Consider the following 23,793-nt stretch of genomic DNA (forward strand, 5'->3'; position numbering starts at 1 on the left):
GGGTGGGGGCTGCATCTAATGCGGGGTGGGGGCTGCATCTAATGCGGGTGGGGGGCTGTGCGGGTGGGGGCTGCATCTAATGCGGGGTGGGGGGCTGCATCTAATGAGGGTGGGGGGGCTGCATCTAATGCGGGAGGGAGGCAATAGCGTCTTTCCGGCGTTGGCGCTTGTCTGCCCCGTTATGCAGTCGGGCTAACTCAAAAGTATTGACACCTTCTTGTATGGTGCTCCTCCAAGCGTTACGGTGTGGAGTTATCGTCTACCATGTGAAGGTGTCTCTTTGGCACTTTTTCAGGTTGGCCTTAAGACTATCAGTTGCCCGCCAGCATTACGTTTACTATTCGTTAAGCGACTGTAAAGTAGCTGCTTTGGCAGTTTACTGTCGTCCATGCGGGTAACATGGCCAGTCCAGCGTAGTTGTTCGTGGATAATGGTAGCCTCGATGCTCCTACAGTTGGTGTCAGCAAGAATACTGGCATTTGTTCATTTGTCTTCCCAGCGAACACGGAGGATGGAACATAGACTACGTTGGTGAAAGTTTTCAAGTGCCTTGATGTGCCTTCTGTATGTGACCATGTCTCACTGCCATATAGAATGGTGGGGAGGACCACAGCTCGACATACGTGTAACTTTGTAGATAATTTCAGCTCCCTACAGCTGAAGACACGGTTTCGGAGTCTACCAAAGGCTTGGGATGCACATCTGATCCGATGTTGAATCTCTCCATCAATGTCCGCGGTGGTGGCCAGGTGGGAGCCGAGATACCGAAAATGGGTAACATTAGTGAGAGTAGTAGCGTTAAGCTGGAGGGATAATGGAAATGCGGCGATTAATTTTGGTGGGCAGCCAAAACGGCTGAGGGTCCACCAGAGAGCTTCCCTGTTGACCGAGTCGAAGGCCTTGGTTAGGTCGATGGAAACCATGTACAGGTCACGACGCTGCTCTCTGCACTTTTCCTGTATCTGACGGGCAGCAAAGATCATGTCAGTGGTGCTACATGATGGTCTAAAGACACATTGCGATTCCGGGAGGAAGTTATCCGTCTCAGGAAGAAGTCTGTTTTGGAGGACTCGGGCGATAATCTTGTCACAGTCTTACCGGTCTCCCTTGTTCTTATAAATACTGACGATGGAGCCTTCTTTAAGAACTTAGGGGATTTCCTCCTTTTCCCATATATTCTCCAGGAGACAGTGGAGACGGCTGGTAAGCAGAGGTCCTCCTGCCTTATACACCTCGGCCGGGATTCCATCAGGACCTGAGGCTTTGTTATTTTTCATTTGTTTGATGGCAGTAGCTACCTCATCTAGGGATGGAGGATAGCTGAGGTGGGTCAGCTCTGGATGCTGAGAGACTTGCTGGGTAGTCAGGATATCCACATTGGTGTTTCGGTTGAGCAGTATAGTAGTGCTGTTTCCAGCACTGAAGAATGCCTTCATTGTCCTTAATTATGGATTGGCTCATAAAATGTTTTAGTAGAATTGTATAATTCGCTCATCTTGTGCTGATCTGCAAATTTTTTGTATTTTACATGCTTTATTTTTAAACCAGTCGTTCCTTAGATAGCGAAGTTCCCGCTAGGCCGCCCCTTTCTTCTTGTGGAAGGAATCAGCTTTGGTCCAAGACTGAGGGTTGTTCTGCCAGTCAGTTAAAGCAGCACGTTTATCATTGATGAGTGCATTGATTGTCGGGTCATTTTCATCAAACCAGTCCTGGTGTATTCTTTGATCAGGTCGAGGGTCTCTGCAGGTCTTAGTCACAAGTGTCAGAGTATCCCATTCTGCACTGGGATTTGCGTTGTTTGCTGGAAGGTTGTTAATCAGCCCATGTTCGAACTGCTCTCTGAAAGCATGTGCTACCACTGAATCCTCCAGACGCTGAGTGTTAAAACCTCTTCTGGAGGCTTGCTGCATTTGCCGTTTTGGGGCAACACGAAGTGAAAGCTTGGCTCTCACGAGCCAGTGATCAGTGTCGCAGTGGTCCGAACCATGCATGGCACGGGTGATGAGGACATCTCGGCGATCTTTTTCTCTGACAATAAGGGTATTGGTGATAGCGAGGTTGTGTGCAGCACACTTGCTGAGGAGGAGTAGGCCGTTGGGATTACACTTGCCTAGTCCATTTCTCCCTATGGTTCCCTGCCAAATGTATGCATCTCTGCCAACTCTGGCATTGAAGTCGTCAAGAAGCACAACCTTGTCTTCTCTGGGGATAGAGGATAGCATTCTGTCAAGGTCGGCGTAAAAGGCCTCCTTGATGTCATCCTCTGCATTCAGTGTTGGGGCGTATGCACTGATGAAAAAGATATGACGTGAATGAGTCAGTGGGACTCTGAGCGTCATGAGGCGCTCGTTGATCCCAATTGTTATATCAGTTAGCCTGTGTAGGATGCGTTGGCGGATAGCAAAGCCAACTCCATAAATGAGGTTTCTCTCTGTAACAGGCTTACCCTTCTAGAAGAAGGTATAGCCAGACCCCCGTTCTGTGAGTTGACCCTTATCAGGGAGCCGGGATTCACTAATGACTCCGATGTCGATGTTATATCTAGCCAGCTCTTTTGCCACAAGGGCAGTTCTTCTTTCAGGACGCTCATTTGTGCCAGTTTCTAGAAGGTTCCTGACATCCCATGCAGCAACCATAGGAGGTTGTATAGTTTGTTTTTGTTTGGATATGTGATTTTGATTGTGTTTTACACCGCATAAGGATGACCTTACTGGGTGCGGTTGCCTATTCAGGTTGGTTTCTTAGACAGGACTGGATTGCACTGCTGCCTAGATCCCAGTGAATAAACGACCATTTTATCTGTGCCGCCCATGTGCAGAGTTGTGACTTGAGACTCCCAGCAGTCATCTCTGCCTGTCTCCATCGCCACTAGTCCGTCGCCATAGGACTTTTTTGGGGTATCAGGGTTTTGATGTTGATGAGTGGTATGATGAGCTGGATGATGGCTGCGAGTGAGTTGATTTATGTTTTGAAACCACATCTTGGCTCTCCCTTTTCTTGATCCAGTGGTGCAGGTGTTGCAGCGACTGGGGAGAGGGAGAGTTGCAATGGACTGCCAATTGCGCAGTTTGTTTGGTTTCGCCTAAGTAGCCTGTGCATCAGGCATTGCCTTCATCCACCGGTGTAGTCGCTGGGTTCCCATGGCGGTCACCTCTTCCGCCTACACCGCCGTTGGAGTCTTGTTGGAGCTCTGTAGGCATATCTACCTGATGTTGCGCAGATTTTTCGACCTGGGTTTACTCCCGTAGCCTTATACCTACCAAGGTTAATCCACAAGGCAGTGGGCCTATGCGACGTTCCTCTGGGGCGCACTGCTACTCCGAACTCCCCTGCTGGTCTAGCCTGGGCCCACGAGGCACCCACTTACCGTGTGTTGCCACGAGGAGGCACAGATTGAGTCTTGATGGTAAAGAGGCTGTGTACTGGCAGGGGAAGACTTATGCAATTTGTTTCCCTGTTCGCCATGAGGGCTAGCCAGGGGCGGCAGCTGAAAGCGAGAGGGAACAAGCACTGCTTGCACCTTAACACTGACATAATGCTGCCACACTAGACACATTTCACCACCCTGTGTGCAAACACACACTCATAGTAAAATCTCACGAAGAGTGACAATTTCGTTTCGTAAAGGAGTGAAATCAGTGTTTTATAATGAGGAACAGTAATTTAGCCCAGTGAAATAAACACCAAAAAGTAACAGCCGAGAGTCTTGGCTAAGTTAGCCTTCACACCCACGGTTTGGTGTTAATTAATCCGCTCTGGGAACAACCGTGATTCGACTTTACGCCTGACTGAGACGCCACATCAATTGGCAGAAAGTGAGGTACTGTGACACCACACCACACGGTGTCTCAACAACACTGCGGCGTGAGGTCCTTCTGTGGACGAGTTACTGCACCATGTGAGGTCCTTCTGTGGACGAGTTACTGCACCACGTGAGGTCCTTCTGTGGACGAGTTACTGCACCACGTGAGGTCCTTCTGTGGACGAGCTACTGCACCACATGGCTTAAGCTCAATTCATGTTCTCTCCTTTTTGTAATGAAAGCTTTTGCTAAACGACCCACTCCCTCGTGTCATTGTATGTAACAAGTCATTTCTCCCCAATGAATATTTTCATCATTTCGTCTGCTGAACTTATTCAATAAACTATTAATTATTATTATTAGTATTATTAACCCCCACACACACACACCACATCGAATACAGCTCTATTATGTGATGTGTATTGATTCACCTCCTGAGAGCTTCCGTAACATCTCCCGCTAGCACTGAGGGGGAAGGATCATGCCTTGGTTAATACTCTGTAAACTGTAAGAGTCAGTTTTCTTATTCTTTGTTGTGAGTAAAGTTAACTTCTTTTGTGTCATTGTGTTTTGTGTAAGATGCTGCAATTGTCGGGGCCAACATAGTCTGTATTTCTACTTGAAAGAAGTTAAGAACGAAAACAGTGTCCAATTGTGTTTGCTTATCTTTTGTCTATATTGTTTAATTAATTTTGCTATCCGGACGAGCTCTGTGTTCTCTATGATTTGGTGTAGATCAAGTTTGTCACAGCCCAGAGCTTGAGATACACTGGAGTGAGAAACATCCCACCAATCACATCTCGTCCACGCCATGAGAGTCTTGTTCTGTATCACCCAGCTCTGGTCGTCTTCACTGGTGTTATCACGGTTCACGGAATACAATCCCTTTGAAGGTCATCTCTGGAGCTGCTTGGTCGGTCTCTTAACCTACCACAAATCATCACAGGAGCAAAGCGGCGTATCTGAGCCCATCTCTGACGTCAAAGACAGCTGCCGCTTCATTACAGCAGGTGTGGAACACCGTAAAGTGAAGTCTACCTTGGTGCTGCGGTAAGCCGAAGATGCTGTTACACATACGGGTGCCTTCCTGGATGATACAGCTCACTCAAAGGGAGTCATATGGAAAGGCTTTCAACTTTGAGACTGGCACAGTGAATAAATGGAAGTCAGGGCTAAACAAAGGTGATATAACAAAGGTACTCAAACTATCCAACCAGGAGCAAACTCGAAACAATGGTTTTAAATTAGAAAAGTTTAGATTTAGGCACGAGATAGGTAAACATTGGTTTGGAAATAGAGTAGTGGACGAGTGGAACAAGTTACAAACATCATCATTAACTCGAATACGCTATATAGCTTCAAACATAGGTTGGATGGATATATGAGCGATAGGGGTTGGGTGTAAATGGGACTGCTGCAGTTTCCTTCATTCTTATGTTCTTTTAACTGTGTCAGCCTCTTCTGTAAATGTCAACATTGACTGATTTACTAGCAAACTGAACAAGAAAACCACAGACTGTGCCATCGTAATTATTAACTGAAAAAAAAAATACTGAACAAAGTAGTTATTGAAGAGCGTGTGAAAACGGTGCGGGGTAACCAGGCATGGTGGAGCGGGAGCCTAGTAGCCTCCGGACCACTACATACAGTAATGTAATGTCCTTAGACTGCTCCCTTCAGGGCAGTCTCAGCTGCACACAACCTTACGGATAACATCTTGAAATAAGATACTTTATTGTTGCAATATTATATCAGTTCAGTATGTACAAGCCGTGAACAGCCTGAAAGCGTCAGGGAAGTATTTCAAATGTTAGCAGCCAGAGTTAGTGGTGAGGTTAACTATAAATCAACTCTTAGCGACGCTGGCATCCGTAAATCAATAAGAACATTATTTAGTACGAATCGAAATGTCAGTATGGATAATTTATGGTGTGAAATTTTTTATGTAGGTCGTGTTCATAGTTTTAATTGTTGATGGACTATTACTGACATTGTTACGCGCCCAGAGACTTGTTGAAGTGCATGATACTGTAACATTACAACATGGAGGCGTCTCGTGTGTACAGTAGTTGTATAACGGTGAGTTTGATGATTTTGTGTACTCAATGAGTTGACATGAAACGATGCTTACTGTACAATAAAGAGGACACGACGGCAGTATAATGTTCTAACCAAGACTACATGTTTAAAGACCTTAATTGTTAAAACGCAGCAATACACCAGATAACAACAGAGACAAAGTATACATCTGTCTTAATACATGATTCTTGATGTTCACTGTAAGGTCTAGTATTGTAGTTCACACTCCTCTTGACCTTATTTGTTCAAGCAACGATATAGATTATAAGAAAACAAAGATGAATAACTAATAATTCTCTAATTTTCATAGTTGTTGTCTCTATTGTATTGATCTATTTTAGAGTGTATGTGAATAAAGTACCGTAAGTATGCATAAAGTAGGTTTATACACTAGACAACAAGTATCAAAACTTAGTGAAATATACATTCGATCTCATAATATATATGCAGTATTCTTGCAGTGATATGTTGATGTTACAATACCGTACTTCAATATGTAAAGTCTTTAAACGCGTATTTAGGTTAGTGAATACACTACGAATCATCAACAACTGAAACTGAGGAGACATAGATCTCCCTGGTTCGGTATTCTCCTCCAGGCGAGTGACAGCTGGGTTTGTATACAGCTTTAGAGGCTAATACGTTTGAGTGAGAGTTTGGTGGGTGGGTGGGAGGTAGGAGTGGTGGAGAGAGATGAGGGGGAACTGGAAGATATGAGAGAGAGAGAGAGAGAGAGAGAGAGAGAGAGAGAGAGCGAGATGGGGGAGGGATGCAAGAATGGTAGAGAAAAAGACAGAAAGTGACATTGATGGAAATTGTAAGTGGGAAGAAGAAGAAGAGAGAGAGAGAGAGAGGAGAAGGTGAGAGAGGTGATGCGGATAAACGGTGAAAGAGAGAGCAATGGAAGCGATAACGATCTAACAAAGGGATAGAGGTAACATACACAGGAGATAAAGAGAGAGAGAGAGGGTGATGATGAAAGGGATGGACAGAGGCGTGGGAGAGCAAAAAGGGTGAGAACGGGGTGGAAGAAAGGGATAGAAGAGAATGTAAGACAAAACATATATAGTATATGTAAATGTATATAGTTCTGTAGCATATATTATAGCATTGTCTTCTTAAACCTTGTGTAGCATGACTTAAACCCTTTAGTACAATGTCACCGTACTCGAGTAAACTGATCACCGAATTCAAATGGTTGATACATCGTACTCAGTGGATTTGGTAAATTTTACCCACTATACTAATTTATTGTACTCACATGATACGTTATTGCACTCAAGATGTTAAGACTGTACTCAAAAGGTTTAATGTTATATACTGTATAGACTGGTGAAAAGTTGTGATGTTGAGATGAATTGGATAGGTTAGGTTAAGATACGGTCGTTTATCTTAAGATGAAATAAAGCTGGGGGTTTAATATTCAGGTGACCAAAAATCATTTAATCTCGTCATGGAGTGTAGAGCTCGTGTCTATTACCTTGACGCCTTTCTCAATTTGTGCTGAGTGGATCACTGGATCAAGTGGAGGAAAATCTCCAAAGGAAAGGAGAAAATGGTAGAGGAAAGTGGTGGAAGAAAAGTATAGACAGAAAGAGAAGATTTGTAAGAAAACAAATAAAAATATTACACACACGCACGCACGAGCGTGCACACACACACACACACACACACACACATATTAGTACTTTCAGGGGATTTTAATTAAATTTATACAAATGATATCGAAGACCAGCTGCTAGTATCACAAGCTGTGAACTTCCCTACGCAAGGTCAAAACACCCTTGACCTTTTCTGAACTGACTTAGCGGACCAGTACCTCCCACTTCAACCCATACCTTCTATCGGGTGTAACACACATCTATCAGTGCTCTAGTCTCCAGCTCCACTTCCAGCTATTCCAGGTATTCTCCTTAGTGAAGTGTACACACAATATTTTTATAAATAGATGAAGAAAAGACCATTTGGGTTTTGACAACTTAACCCACAAACTTTTTATGTATCCAGGTTCAGCTACCTACCCAAGAGGGGGTATACACACACGCACACACAAACACATGCATGCATGCATGCACGCACGCACGCACGCACGCATTACAGTATACACATTAAACAGAGACATTTACATTTAACTATTTCAATTAACAAAACTGCATCACTCTAGTAGAACTGACTAAGTGTTATTAGTAACAAACATCAATCAGGTTTATTGTATAATATTAATTAGCCTTTTCACGACTCGGCGAGGTGACCTCAATAGCGCCGCTGCTGGAGGCACTAGTGCTGGCGGCAACAGAGCTTGGTGACGTAAGACGCTGGAGCTGTAGCTATATATAGCACAAAGGAATGAACAAGTAGGAGTGAAAGGTCACACTTCACCTAAATATATCGTGTTGAAAAAATAAAGTCACCGGGCTAAGAGAAGATTTTCAGATTTGCCCGGCGAGGACTAAAATTACACTCCTGAAAGGCCAAGGTCATATGGAGTCACCTGTACCTGTACTGTCTGTTCTGTACAGTAGTGTCGGTCTTCTCGTAAGCGCTCGAGAGTGATGCCTTGGTAATGAGTGCTATGAATAGATATGTTTAATCCCACCACCCTCCCAGAATGCACTGTGAAGCTAATAAGGCCTCAAGGATCAACAGACACACACGCTGAATATTCAGCAGGAGAAAGTTGTTAAGTAGACTGAGATGATTGTGCTGTCAGGTGTGAAAAGATTGTTTTTGGTGTTTGTATAAAAACCAAGCTAGGGACACATCAGGGAAAGATATTCAGAAAGATGAGAGTCGTTTTCCCGAACATTATCTGAGAACAAACGATGTGCGGTTCAAGCTTTGCTGTCGAGTTTCCACATACACACTAATAACATAACTCAGATATCAGAACCTGAGTCTATGTTCACAATCATCCACACATGAAATTTTTCTCCCAACACACGTGTCATGTGAGAAGGCATCTAATGACTCACTTAAACTACGGCGCAGTGACGGAAAGTTTAAAGTGGCATTGATATTATTATAAAACACTCTTGATATTAACTAAATCTCTTGTAGTTAAGACGTTATTTCTTATCATCAGTGATAGAGGAGAGAGAGAGAGAGAGAGAGAGAGAGAGAGTGTGTGTGTGTGTGTGTGTGTTGAGGTGTTCCTAACTTAGAATTGGACTCTTGGATAAGGAGTTCTAGGCAGAACACAAAAACTCACGCCTTCTTCAGTCATTTCTCTTCGTCGTCTTGATCTATATGTTAAACGTGACTTCCAAAAGCACTTCCATTACTTCCCAACACCCTGCCACCTCCATCACTCTCCAATACCCTGCCACCTCCATCACTCTCCAACACTCTGCCACCTCCATCTCCAGCACAATCACCCTGCCACCTCCATACCCCGCCACCTCCATCACACCCTGCCACCTCCATCACTCCAACACCCTGCCACCTCCATCACTCTTCAACACCCTGCCACCTCCATCCAACACCCTCTTCAACACCCTGCCACCTCTCCAACCATGCACTCTCCAACACCCCTGGCACCTCCATCACTCTAACACCCTGCCCCCTCCATCATTCTTTTTTAACACTCTGCCACCTCCAGTAGCTTCCAACACTCTGCCACCTCCACCACTCTACACCCCTGTCACCCATCACCTCCATCACTCCTCAACACCCTGCTACCTCCATCACTCTCCAACACCCACACCTCCATCACTCTCCAACACTCTGCCACCTCCATCACTCTCTCAACACTCTGCCACCTCCATCACTCTTCAACACCCCTGCTACCCCATCACTCTCCAACACTCTGCCACCTCCATCACTCTCCAACACTCTGCCACCTCCATCACTCTCTAACACCACACCTCCATCACTTCCCTCCTCCATCACTCAGCACTCTACCCATCACTCCAACACTCTGCCACCCCATCACTCTCCCACTCCTCACCTCCTTTCTACCTCCATCACTCTCCAACACCCTGCCACCTCTCACTTCCAACACCCCCTGCCACCCCATCACCTCCAACACCTGCCACTCCATCACCTCCAACACCCCGTCACCTCCATCACTCTTCAACACCTGCCACACCTCCATCACTCTTCAACCCTGCCACCTCCATCACTCTCCAACACCCCTGGCACCTCCATCACTCTCAACACCCTGCCCTCCATCATTCTTAACTCACCACCTCTGCCATAGCTCCACAACACTCTGCCACCTCCACCACTCTCCTACACTCTCCACACCCTGTCACCTCCATCACTCTTCAACACCCCTCCACCTCCATCACTCTTCAGCACCCTGCTACCTCCATCACTTCCAACACTCTGCCACCTCCATCACTCTCCAACACTCTGCCACCTCCATCACTCTCTAACACTCTCCCCAACACTCTATCACTCTTCAACACCCCAACACTCTGCCACTACCTCCATCTCCCAACACTCTGCCCACCTCCATCACTCTCCAACACCCTTTCCATCCCACTCTCCTCTCTGCCAACCTCCATCACTCTCTAACACTCTGCCACCTCCATCACTCTTCAGCACCCTGCTCCTCCATCACTCTCTACATCCATCACTCTCCAGCACTCTGCCACCTCCATCACTCTCCAACACCTGCCACCTCCATCACTCTCAACACCCTCACTCTCCATCACTCTCCAACACCCTGTCACCTCCATCACTCTTCACCCACCCCTCCATCACTCTTCAGCACTCTACTACCTCATCACTCTCAACACTCTGCCACCCTCCAACACTCCATCCACTTTCAACACCCTGCTACCTCCAACACTCTCAACACTCTGCCACCTCCAACACTCCACCCATCAGCACCCTGCTACCTCCATCACTCTCCAAACACCCACACCCTCTCACCTCCACCTCCATCACTCTCCAACCTACATCACCTCCATCACTCTCCACACTCTGCCTCTCCAACACCCTCACTCCACACTCTCCCATACCTCCACCCCTGTCACCTCCATCACTCTCTAACCTCTGCCTCCAGCCTCCCCACACTCTCCCTACCACCCTATCACCTCCATCACTCTTCAACACCCCAAGCCCCCCATCACTCTTCAGCAGCACCTGCTACCTCCATCACTCTTCAACACCTACTACCTCCATCTGCTCTCCAACCCTGGTTACCTCCATCACTCTCCAACACCCCTGCCACCTCCATCACTCTTCACCCTGCTACCTCCATCACTCTCCACCCTGCTACTCTGCTACCTCCATCACTCTCTAACACTCTGCCGCCTCCACCACTCTCCTACACCCTGCCACCTCCATCACTCTTCAACACCCTGCTACCTCCATCACTCTCCAACACTCTGCCACCTCCATCACTCTTCAACACCCTGCCACCTCCATCACTCTCAACACCCTGCCACCTCCATCACTCTTCAACACCCTGCTACCTCCATCACTCTTCAACACCCTGCCATCTCCATCACTCCCTAACACGTGTCTCTGTTTGTTGAGGAACATCTCATTATGTCTTGAGATAAGGGAGGATGCCAGATGAAAGTAATTAATCCAGCACTTGTGGCAGGAGATCGAATGTTCCTACCTGGTTATTAGTTATTGGGAGAAGCAAGTGAAGGGTTATTGCCAGAGAATACATGTTTCTCTCTATATACATTTGAAATTAAAAACTGGATCACCGAATAATCCAAAATCTGAGAGGATTGGTGAAGAGAGACTGAAGAGAAATTTAAAATCCTCAGACCTGTTGGATTGATATGAAACTTCCATTTACTAGGTTTAATATTTTCATGAATTCTTATATGTTTTGTTTTAGGTATTCAGAAGCCTCCTCCTTCTATACCGTGACTAATGGTCGAGGCTCGCTGGTTGCAGGCGAGTGTTATGCGTTATGTATAAAATATTTTATGGAAATTCGAAAAGCACATACAAAACGATCTATTTTACATCAATTGGTGATTATTCAACAGTTTGTTTTTATGTTACAGCTATTGCTGAACATTATTATGATTAACATTAGTGACCGCATCGTGCAGAAAAAAGACACAAACAAGCAGAGGGACAGAGATAAAGGCTCTGCTGTTCCGCGACTGATACTAATTTAATCCACAGTCTCACCTGGTTCTTAGATGCAATATCTTGGATGGTATTGGCTCCGTCTGCGGACAGGCCTAGACTCAGCACCAAGGCGTCCCCAGTCGAGGGCTTCCGCTCAGTGAACACCACGGTATGAAAGGGTACACGCTGTCTCTTGCAGGGGGTCTCCTGCGGCCCAGCACTCAGTAGACCCGCCACGAAATTCTGGGTGGACTTGGAGCGAGAGTTCTTCCAACTTGCTGCCGTGCGAAATATACACAAACTCGTTATGCTCCCAGAAAACTCTGTAACTTATAAATGTGCAAGATTATTCTGGATGGTCAGAGGAATATATATATATATATATATATATATATATATATATATATATATATATATATATATATATATATATATGCAAGTAAATCACTGTAGGCGCGCGTGTAATATATATATATATATATAGATAATTGTCAATTAACTAATACTTCTATGTATTTTTTAAATATATAATCTTATCACTACTCAGACGGTCATGTATATAATCGTAATACATATAAATTAATAGTTTCGTATATACTAAACTAACCAAACCTAACTTAACTTATCCCACTTTAGGCATAACTTGGCTGTATTATGACGTCTTAAATGAAACAACAAATTTTACCATATATATATATATATATATATATATATATATATATATATATATATATATATATATATATATATATATATATATATATATAGAATGTAATAAATATATAGATATAATATAAATATATAAATAATAAATAATAAATAAATATAAATATAAATATAAATAATAAATAATAAATAATGAATAATAAGATAAATAAAATATATATATATGTGTGTGTGTGTGTGGTGTGTGTGTGTGTGGTGTGTGTGTGTGTGTGTGTGTGTGTGTGTATGTGTGTGTTGTGTGTGTGTGTGTGTGTGTGTGTGTGTGTGTGTGTGTGTGTGTGTGTGTGTGTGTGTGTGTGTGTGTGTGTGTGTGTGTATATATGTAATATAAATATATATATATATATATATGTAAATATAAATATATATATATATATATATATATATATATATATATATATATATATATATATATATCGTTTCATTTTTGAACTTTTTAATTTTGTTTATTTCTTTAAGGTTCTTTATTATTATTATTACTGTATTATTATTATTATTGTTGTTGTTATTATAATTATTGTTAGCATTATTATTTTATGATATTTTTAATTCTGTATTTTCTATTAAAATTTTGAATTACTATGAATTATTATTATTATTATTATTATTATTATTATTATTATTATTATTATTATAGTTTCGCCCCCCAGGCCCCGATGTGGGTCAGTGACCTGTGCCCGGGGGGGCCATCCCCTGTAAAAAAACAAAAAAACAAAAAAAACACCATGCAGGTTATCACTACAATCAATGAGGCAAAGATAAGATTATTTTTTTTTTTAAATAGAAATCAACAAGTAAATAAAATAGTGTACTAAGGAAGTAACATTAACTGTGGTGGAACTGTAGGTGTGCAAAGGAAATCAAAGCAAAAATAGTATTTAATAATCTAATAGTCCCGATAAAAAAAAATGACATCAAATCCAGTTTGAGAAAAAAGCTGTTGAAATGCAATATATAGTTCGTAGTTGCATGGGGCATAAGTGATGACATTTTCAGCAGACACCGGAAAGAAGTTAGTGGACTGTGACATGTGAAGCTACAGGACAATGCTAGAAATAAGTTATTGTGACAAGAAAACAAATGGAGAAGTACTAAGATTGGCAAAAACCTCACGAGAAATACTTGAAATTTATAGAATAAGGAAAATGAGATAGGAGGAACTAGGGAAGGCAGAGACGAGGATAGACGAATTAAATAAAAACTGGGTCTCCAGAGCGATGCACAATATGGGTGGATTGGTAAAAACAGTCCGACACGTTTAGAGTGGAGGACTGTGGTCGCCAACCCTTAGGCATAATGATGACACTTTGTTAGTCGATGTTATAATAAAAAGTTTTAGCCTACGGTGTTGAAGGAATAACGCCTGATGGACAGCATACGAAAGCAAAAAGTAGTACAGCACAATTATAAAGTTAGGTTCTGTGTCGGGGTGTTACAGGTAGTATAAATATGGCAACATTAGTATCAATACTATTGTTAGGTTTTTTAGACGAACCCACTTGTTGATTAGATTAGTTCTTTTAGGTTGAGATAGGCTCTGATTGGTGCCCTTTTAATCAAACAATTTAAAAAAAGTTATGTTAAAAATGTATAAATAGATTAACTCTGTATAATGGCATCATATACTTTAAATATAACATATTAATGATGAAATGTGTCTGTTATCGCCTGTAGCTGTTTATAAGGGCTCTCTCTCTCTCTCTCTCTCTCTCTCTCTCTCTATATATATATATATATATATATATATATATATATATATATATATATATATGCATTCTTGTATTAATTTTCCCCACTAAAATAAAATGAGATTAAATCGTGGAACCTTAACTAGCTCTAACCTATCTCAAGAAAGAACCCATTCTGAACCTTTGTCTTAGGAGGAAGAGCGGGAGTGTGTGTGTGTGTTGCTCACCACCACCACCCCAGAAGTGGGTCATCGAGCTTTGCCGGGCTGCGTGAGGGAAGTGAGAGAGAACTGTCAAAACAGCACGGACGAGGTCATTCCACCACCAGTGTAGAAGCTAAGCGCTTCTCACTCATATTCACGATGTTCGGGTCGTGATTGAGTAATTGGCATCTCATATACGATCGACATACACATAAGAGCACACACACACACTACACTACGTGTCTGCTGTTCAACACCTCAGCTCACATGAACTACGTGTGTAAACATTAATCTGTATGTTCCTTCACCTTTCTCTAATGAAGGCTTTTGTTAAACCACCAATGTATGTAATAAGTTCATTTATGTTCAATGTATATTTTCAGCCTTCGGGCTGCAAACTTTTTCAATAAACCGTTTATTATTATTATTATTATTATTATTATTATTATTATTATTATTATTACACACACACACAGCCATCACTACACGAAATTACACACTTGTGGAAACTTTTATATAGCAAGTATAAACGATATGTGAAAATGTTGTGGCACTTTTAGGAGTATTAAGAAATTATTCATTTAATTTTTTTTATTTAATTTCAGAAGTAAAATACAGGTCAGCAGTTTCAGCATTGCCTCTAATAAAATGTTACGATACTAGCATTATTTACAGAGGCAAGAATATTAAAGCTTAAATTAAGTATAAATTGTGTACTCCTAAAACAATATACAGTATACCGACTACCACGAGAGTCGTGTTTATAAGAATCGATGGATCAGTTCCCGGATAGTGGTGATAATCTCGCATCTGCGGGTTACCTGCTCAGTGATTCCTGTCCAACTATGACTCAATAGACTACGCTGTGGATAATACAAGTTCAGAAGAAATTAATTTTGATTTCAGTCTATCCTCAATAGCTAAATGCACATTGAACACAGCAATACCCAGAATAAAACTATACTATAAATGATGATTGGAGTGCATTATGGTAGTAGTGAAAATAATTATGTAACGTAAGAGCACCTTTGTTATAATTATGTACTAGTATAGAGTTTACAGACAAAGGCATTGCCATAAATACTCATTAGCTTGATAATAACACTCCTGTTAATTGCTTTATCTTCACTTGAGCTAATTTCCAAAATAATATGTAAGATAGTGGAAGCTGTAGACGATGACCTTAGAATAGGCTTGAAGTGAAATTTACTCGTAAGTGTTAATACAATTTACTTACTATTGAACAAATACACACACACACACGCTACTACTACTACTTTGCTGACATTCGGAATCGAGTGTGACGATCATCCAGCTATGATACAATGATTTGAGTTATTAGGGATGTCACCTAGGTTAGTGAGTTTTGAGGTGACTAAAGAGGACGATACGGAATCCGCAGCGTCATTCACATTCGTTGCACGTGTGGAGGGCTCCATCTACTGCGAGAGGGGAGGGGGGGTGGCAACGTCTTCCCGGCGTTGGCGCCTGTCTGCCTTGGTTTGCAGTCGGGCTAACTCGAAAGTATTGAAACCTTCTCGTGTAGTGCTCCTCTAAACGTTGCGATGTGGAGTAATCGACTCCCAGGTGAGGAGGTCGATTTGGCACTTTTTCAGGTTTGTCTTAAGACCATCCTTATACCTTTTCAATTGCCCGCCGTTGTTACGTTTAATATTCGTTAGGTGACTGTAAAGTAGTTGCTTTGGCAGTCTACTGTCGTCCATGCAGGTAACAAGGCAAGTCCAACGTAGTTGTTTATGGATAATGGTAGCCTCGATGCTCCTACAGTTGGTGTTAGCAAGAATACAGGCATTTGTTCTCTTGTCTTCCCAGCGAACTCGGAGGATGGAACGCATACTACGTTGATGAAAGTTTTCAAGTGCCTTGAGGTGCTTCCTGCATGTGACTCATGTCTAACTGCCACTTAGCAGAGTGGGGAGAACCACTGCTCCATATACGAGCAGCTTTCTAGATAATTCAAGCTCTCTGCAGCTTAAGACACGATTTCAGAGTCTGCCAAAGGCGTGAGATGCACATCTCATCCGATGCTGAATCTTTTCATCGATGTCTGCGGTGGTAGACAGGTGGGAGCCGAGATTTAGAAAGTGGGCAATATTCGAGAGGGTAGTACCGTTAAGCTGAATGGATGGTGGAGGTGTGTCTGAACCAGGGGCAGGTTGAAAGAGAATCCGAGTCTTACATACATTCACCTCAAGGCCGAAGTGTGCATACGCGTCTGAGTAGGTGTTCGTGATCTCCTGTAGGTCGTGTTCACTGTGAGCAAGAAGGGTGAGGTCGTCTGCATACTGTAGTCCAGTAATGGATGCTGCCGACATTTTTGTTCTTGCTGGAGTCGTCTTATGTTGAAAAGACCCCCTTTCACCCGGTTCTCGATGTTCACCTCGGAGGCTAAATTGGCACTGGCACGAGTAAGGAAGGCAGCCAATACGATGGAAAAGAGAGTTGGTGCCAGTACACAGGCTTGTTTAACCCCTGTTTGGATGGGGAAGAACTCTGACCGCGTGCCGTCGTGCAGGACACTGGCGTTCATGCCATCATGGAGTTGCCTCACAATGGCGATGAGTATTTGGTGGGCAGCCAAAACGGATGAGGGTCGACCAGATGGCTTCCCTGTTGACCGAGTCGAAGACCTTGGTTAGGTCGATGGAAGCCATGGGACATGTCACGACGCTGTTCTCTGCACTTTTCTTGTATCTGGCGGGCAGCAAAGATCATGTCAGTGGTGCCACGTGATGGTCTAAAACCACATTGAGATTCTGGGAGGAAGTTCTCCGCCTCAGGAAGAAGTCTGTTTAGGAGGCCTAGGGCGAAATCCCACGATAGTTGCCACAGTCTAACCGTCTCCCTTGTTCTTATAATATTGACAATGGAGGCGACTTTAAGAACTTGGGGGATTTCCTCCTTTTCCCATATATTCTCCAGCAGAGTGTGGAGACAGCTGGTAAGCAGAGGTCCTCCTGCTTTATACACCTCGGCTGGGATTCCCTCAGGCCTTGAGGCTTTGTTATTTTGCATCTGTTTGATGGCAGTAGCTACCTCATCCAGGATGGAGGGTAGCTGAGGTGGATCAGCTCTGGATGCTGAGGTTCCTGCTTGGTAGTCAGTACATCCATATATGTGTTTCGGTTAAGCAATGAATGGTAGTCTTTTTCCAGCGCTGAAGGAGGCCTCCATCGTCTTTAATTATGAAGTTACCGCCAGATGAGCGGAGGGGGGGCTGCGCCACGAGAGACTGGCCCAAAATGTTTTAGTGGAAATGAAAAATTCGTGCATCTTGTGCTGATCTGCAAATTTTTGTACTTCACATGGATTATTTTTAAGCCAGTCGTTCTTTAGATTGCGAAGTTCCCGCTGGGCTGCCTCTTTCTTCTGAGGGTTGTTCTGCCAGTCAGAAAAAGCAGCACGTTTATCATCGACGAGTCCTTTGATTGCCGGGTCATTTTCATCAAACCAGTCCTGGTGTATTCTTTTGATCTGACCAAGTTTCTCCCTGCATGTTTTTGTCATAACAGTATTAAGTGTGTCCCATTCGGCACTGGGATTCACGTTGTTTGCTGTTGGATTGTTTATAAGCCCATGTTCAAGCTGCTCTCTGAAAGCATGTGCTACCGCTGGATCTTCCAGATGCTTAGTATTAAAACCTCTTCTGACAGCTTGCTGCCTTCGCTGTTTTGGGGCGACGTGAAGTGAGAGCTTGGATCTGACAAGTTGATGATCAGTGTCACAGTGGTCTCAGCCAAGCATGGCACGGGTGATGAAGACATCTCGGTGATCTCTTTCTCTGACAATGATGTAATCAATGGGATGACAGTGTTTGGATCGTGGGTGTTGCCACGAACCCTTGAACTTGTCGGCCTGCCTAAACAAGGTATTGGAGATAGTGAGGTTGTGTTCAGCACACTTGTTGAGGAGGAGTAGGCCGTTGGGATTACACTTGCCTAGTCCATTTCTCCCTATGGTTCCCTGCCAAATGCTAGCATCTCTGCCAAATCTGGTATTGAAGTCGCCAAGGAGCACAACCTTGTCTCCTCTGGGGATACAGGTTCGCACTCTGTCGAGGTCGGCGTAAAAGACCTCCTTGATGTCATCCTCTGCATCCAATGTTGGGGCGTATGCACTAATGAACAGGGTATGACGTGAGTGACCCAGTGAAACTCGAAGCGTCATGAGGCCCTTATTGATCCCAATAGGCATTTCAATTAGCCTGTGTAGGATGCGTTGGCGGATGGCAAAGCCAAGTCCATAAATGCGGTTTCTCTCCGCAACAGGCTTACCCTTCCAGAAGAAGGTGTAACCAGACCCCCGTTCTGTGAGTTGGCCCTCATCTGGGAGCCGGGACTCACTAATGGCTGCTATGTCGATGTTATACCTAGCCAGCTCTTTTACACAATGGCAGTTCTTCTTTCAGGACGCACATTTGTGCCAGTATCCAGAAGGGTCCTGACATGCCATGCAGCGACCATAAGAGGTTGTATGGTTTGTTTTTGTTTGGATCTGTGATTTTGGTTGTGTTTTCGACCGCATAAGGAGGACCTTACTGGGTTGCCGTTGCCGAGTCAGGTTGGGTTTTTAGGCAGGCTATGTTAAGGGCATCTTTTCTAGCCTCCTCCCCATGAGGGGTGAGCAGAGTGGCTCCCCGAAAAGGCTGCTCAATCTCACAGACAGGACCCTATTGCACTGCTGCCTAGATCCCAGTGCATAAATCACCATCTTATCTGTGCCGCCCATGTGCAGAGTTGTGACTAGAGACTCCCGGCAGTCATCTCCGCCTGTCCCTGTCGCCACTCGTCCGTCATCATAGGACTTTTGGGGGATACAGGGGGGGGGTGATGATGATGAGAGGTATGATGAGCTGGGAGATGGCTGCACTCGAGTTGATTTATGTGGTGAGGCTGGAGCGCAGGCTGCAACCACACATCTTGGCTCTCCCTTTTCCTGATCCAATGGTGCAAGTGTTGCAACGACTGGGGAGAGGGAGAGTTGCAATGGACTGCCAATAGCTCAGTTTGTTGGGTTTCGCCTAAGTAGCCTGTCCATCATTGCCTTCATCCATGGGTGTAGTTCCTGGGTACCCATGGTGGTCCCCTCTTCCGCCTATACCGCCGTTAGGGTCTTGTTGGAGCTCTTTAAGCATATCTGCCTGATGCGGGGCTTCACCACAGATTTTTCGATCTGGGTTTACTCCCGTAGCCTTATACCTACCAAGGTTAATCCACAAGGCAGAGGGCCTATGCACAGTTCCTCTGGGGCCCATGGCTACTCCGAAATCCCCTGCTGGTCTAGCCTGGGACCACGAGGCACCTACTTACCGTGTGTTGCCACGAGGAGGCACAGCAGGAGTCTTGATGGCGAGGAGGCTGTGTACTGGCAGGGGAAGACTTATGAGCGTTGCTTCCCTGTTCACCACGAGGGCTAGCCAGCGGCGGTAGCTGAAAGCGAGAGGGAGCAAGTAATGCTTGCACCTTAACACTAACATAATGCAGCCACTCTAGACGCATTTCACCACACTGTTTGTGGCGCCACACACACACACACACACTATTCTCTCCCCTTCGTACTCCACATATCAAGAAGCACTCAACACAGTGACCCTCTCGGTTCTCTCTGATCATCACCATGATCTCATCTGCAAATTTGGTGAAAAGCGTTTGCCCCATCCTTGACACTGGCTCCTGCTTCCACCAGATATCCCTCGTCCCCGAATTGCTGTTCGACACCACAACCGCATTCAGCCCATACGAGCAACCATTGTTGCTGATCTGACTTTCTGCCTCATTTACACACAATTGCAGGGTCTCAATTGTTTCTCTTACTATTGACAACACAACATACATATATTGGTTCTCACTTTTGATCTTTTTTTTTCATTTTAGTATTTCTTTATGGCTCTCTATTACTATTATTAGTAGTAGTATATTACAGTGTTGGTGTTATTATTGTAATTCTTATTTTATTATTTTAATTTAAATTTTGTAATTGTTATTATAAATTTTATTTACTATGAATTATTATTATTATTATTATTATTATTATTATTATTATTATTATTATTATTATTACATTTTCGCCCCCCATGCCCGATTGGGTCAGTGACCTGTGCTCATGGACTAATCACGTAAAAAAAAAAATTATATATATATATATATATATATATATATATATATATATATATATATATATATATATATATATATATATATATATATATATATATATATATATATATATATATATATATATATATATATATATATATATGACTCAGCTATACAGTTGTCGTGTTTATATGTTCATATTAGCAATAATATTTCACTAAGTTAATGAAAATTGATCAGACTGACATAGCAAGATAAATATATTTAAAATTTTTCGAAAATCAACAACATAAATTTCCATAAACGTGATGGACAATGTTCTCTATTTGTACACGTTTTTATATCATAGCCGATTAAGCTTTAAAAAGCAACTGATGTTTTTGTCAAATGCGGATAACTCTTTGTTTCTATTGCTTCTACTTAAAGGAAATAAATTCTTATTTGGTAAAATTTTCTGTGCTTCACTTAAGGCGTCGTTTGCTACCATAAGATTGTAAAATTACACCTAAAGTAAATTAGATAAGGTTAGGTTAGGTTTTATATGAAACTACTCATATATATGTATTTTTATGATCTATATGATCGTTTATGAGCAGTCACAATTTTCCCTAAAAATTAAATACATAGAAGTTATTGCAAAGCGATATATATATATATATATATATATATATATATATATATATATATATATATACATATATATATATATATAATCATCATATTCCTATATATATATATATATATATATATATATATATATATATATATATATATATATATATATATATATATATATATATATATATATATATATATATATATATAATTTTTTTTCCTAGGAATATGATGAGAAACCCTGAAAGAAAAAAAATATATATTAAGAAGTTAACTGACCTGTGTCGCCCAGGAGTGTGGAGCAGAGATCTCCAAGTTGATTTTCCTTCAAGTTATCCTCGAGGTAGTCGTCCACGACCTCGATGGATGCAGCATGGAAGTCGATCTTGGGTATGACATCAGGTGTGGTCAACCCCTCAGCCTCACACATGACGCTGATTTCAGTTTGTGCATTGACCTTAGACCCTATATCATCCACTTTCAGACTGCGGACCTGCTTCAGTAGCACGCTATCAGCCGGAGTATCATCGATGTTCGGGAGGGACTCGAGGTCCCCGAGTGAAGTAATAAACGGATGACAGGACGGCAGTGAGGTGGAGACTCCTCGATCCTCTCTGGCCACAAAGGATTGATCTATGCGATGCCACAAGTCAACACCAACTGGGAGGACTGTCTCGGGAGTGGAAGTGAGAGGCAGTTTTATGGGATCATTGATATCGTTATTGTGGTCAACAGCCTCGTCATATGGAGTATCAGAGAACCGACTGTGATAACCATACTCTCCCTCGGTAGTGGGAGTGATTATATTGACCCGCTGCAGAATTTCACCATCTTCGTCAAAGCTGTAGATTGGGGCACTGGGCAAGACCAGGCCAGAGACTTCACCTCTTTCACTGTCAGTAAATATGGTGTTATGTTCAGCAAGGGTCTTGTCTCCTACGGAGATCATTGTTCTCATCTTGGGAGATTCAAGCTGAGTCTTTTTTGTTTCAGTCGCGTCACCATTTATTCTGCCTTCAGTATTTCTTGCATCGAGAGAAAGCGGGTCATCGTATCTCATTTTTGGCAACTGGATAGAGACTCGCGTTATTTTCTTATGGTCGAGATGAGAAAGTTTATCCATTTGGTGGTGGTCGTCGACGGGGTCTGCCATGAGGGTGATCAGAGTGATGAGACCAGCGTGGTACACTGTCTGAAGCAATGGTAGTAAAGGCTCCTGGCTCATGGCTGCACCATCCTCAGCCAAATTCCTCGTCACCACTCAAGAGCTCGAACACCCGAATTCTTGTGGAATTAAAAGTAAGTTTAAAACCACCTTGATCGTGTAGTGACTGTGGGATATGCAACTCGACTCCCTGTGCTTTACCTTTAAAGGGTAATTCTATATCTGAAAGGAAATATAACATTAGTACATAAACGAGTACACTGTATATGTTGTTCAGAAATATCTTGGAGGACGTCGATCTCCCAACGATACTAGATCTCATGCGTGTTGTTCTTCTCTCTGTTCTCGTAACATTTTCCTTTTCCTATCTTGTTTGTCAACCACCTCCTCCTCCTCTAGTACCTGATAGTCTTACTCTCCTCTAGTACCTGATAGTCTTACTCTCCCTCTAGTACCTGATAGTCTTACTCTCCCTCTAGTACCTGATAGTCTTCCTCTCCCTCTTGTACCTGATAGTCGTCCTCTCCCTCTAGTACCTGATCGTCTTCCTCTCCCTCTAGTACCTGATCGTCTTCCTCTCCCTCTAGTACCTGATAGTCTTCCTCTCCCTCTAGTACCTGATAGTCTTCCTCTCCCTCTTGTACCTGTCGTCCTCTCTCCTCTAGTACCCTGATAGTCGTCCTCCTCTAGGCACCTGGATCGTCTTCCTCTCCTCTAGTACCTGATAGTCTCTCCTCTAGTACCTGGAGGTCGTCCTCTAGTAATTGATCGTCTTCTCTCCTCTAGTACCTCCCGATCGTCTTCTCCTCTAGTACCTGATCGTCTTCCTCTAGTACCCGATCGTCTCTCTTCCTTCAGTACCCGATAGTCTCCTCTAGCACCCGATAGTCGTCCTTCCTCCAGTACCTGATCGTCTTCCCTCTCCCCTTCTAGTACCTTGATCGTCTTCCTTCCTCTAGCACCTGACCGTCTTCCTCTAGTAATTATAGTCTTCTCTCTACCTGATCGTCTTCCCTCTAGTACCTGATCGTCTTCTCTCTAGTACCTGATAGTCTTCCTCTCCCTCTAGTACCTGATCGTCTTCCTCTCCCTCTAGTACCTGATCGTCTTCCTCTCCCTCTAGTACCTGATAGTCTTCCTCTTCCTCTAGTACCTGATCGTCTTCCTCTCCCTCTAGTACCTGATCGTCTTCCTCTCCCTCTAGTACCTGATAGTCTTCCTCTCCCTCTAGTACCTGATCGTCTTCCTCTCCCTCTAGTACCTGATCGTCTTCCTCTCCCTCTAGTACCTGATCGTCTTCCTCTCCCTCTTGTACCTGATAGTCGTCCTCTCCCTCTAGTACCTGATCGTC

The 23,793-nt window shown here is 43.3% G+C and overlaps 1 protein-coding gene across 2 annotated transcripts in view; it reads right to left on the minus strand.

Moving 5' to 3' along the window:
* The window catches only part of LOC121880268, a 68,569-nt gene that overhangs the window by 31,979 nt on the left and 12,797 nt on the right, over positions 1-23,793 (minus strand). For both annotated transcript variants that reach the window (XM_042387423.1, XM_042387425.1), the window contains exons 2-3: positions 21,557-22,664; positions 11,990-12,207 (exon numbers count right to left, since the gene is read on the minus strand). In XM_042387423.1, coding sequence (XP_042243357.1) covers positions 11,990-12,207; positions 21,557-22,502 — 1,164 coding nt within the window. In that variant the 5' untranslated portion in view covers positions 22,503-22,664. The remainder of the gene's footprint in view (positions 1-11,989; positions 12,208-21,556; positions 22,665-23,793) is intronic.

This window comes from Homarus americanus, unplaced genomic scaffold, assembly GCF_018991925.1.
Source record: "Homarus americanus isolate GMGI-L3 unplaced genomic scaffold, GMGI_Hamer_2.0 scaffold43718, whole genome shotgun sequence".
Classification (NCBI taxonomy): Eukaryota; Metazoa; Arthropoda; class Malacostraca; order Decapoda; family Nephropidae; genus Homarus; species Homarus americanus.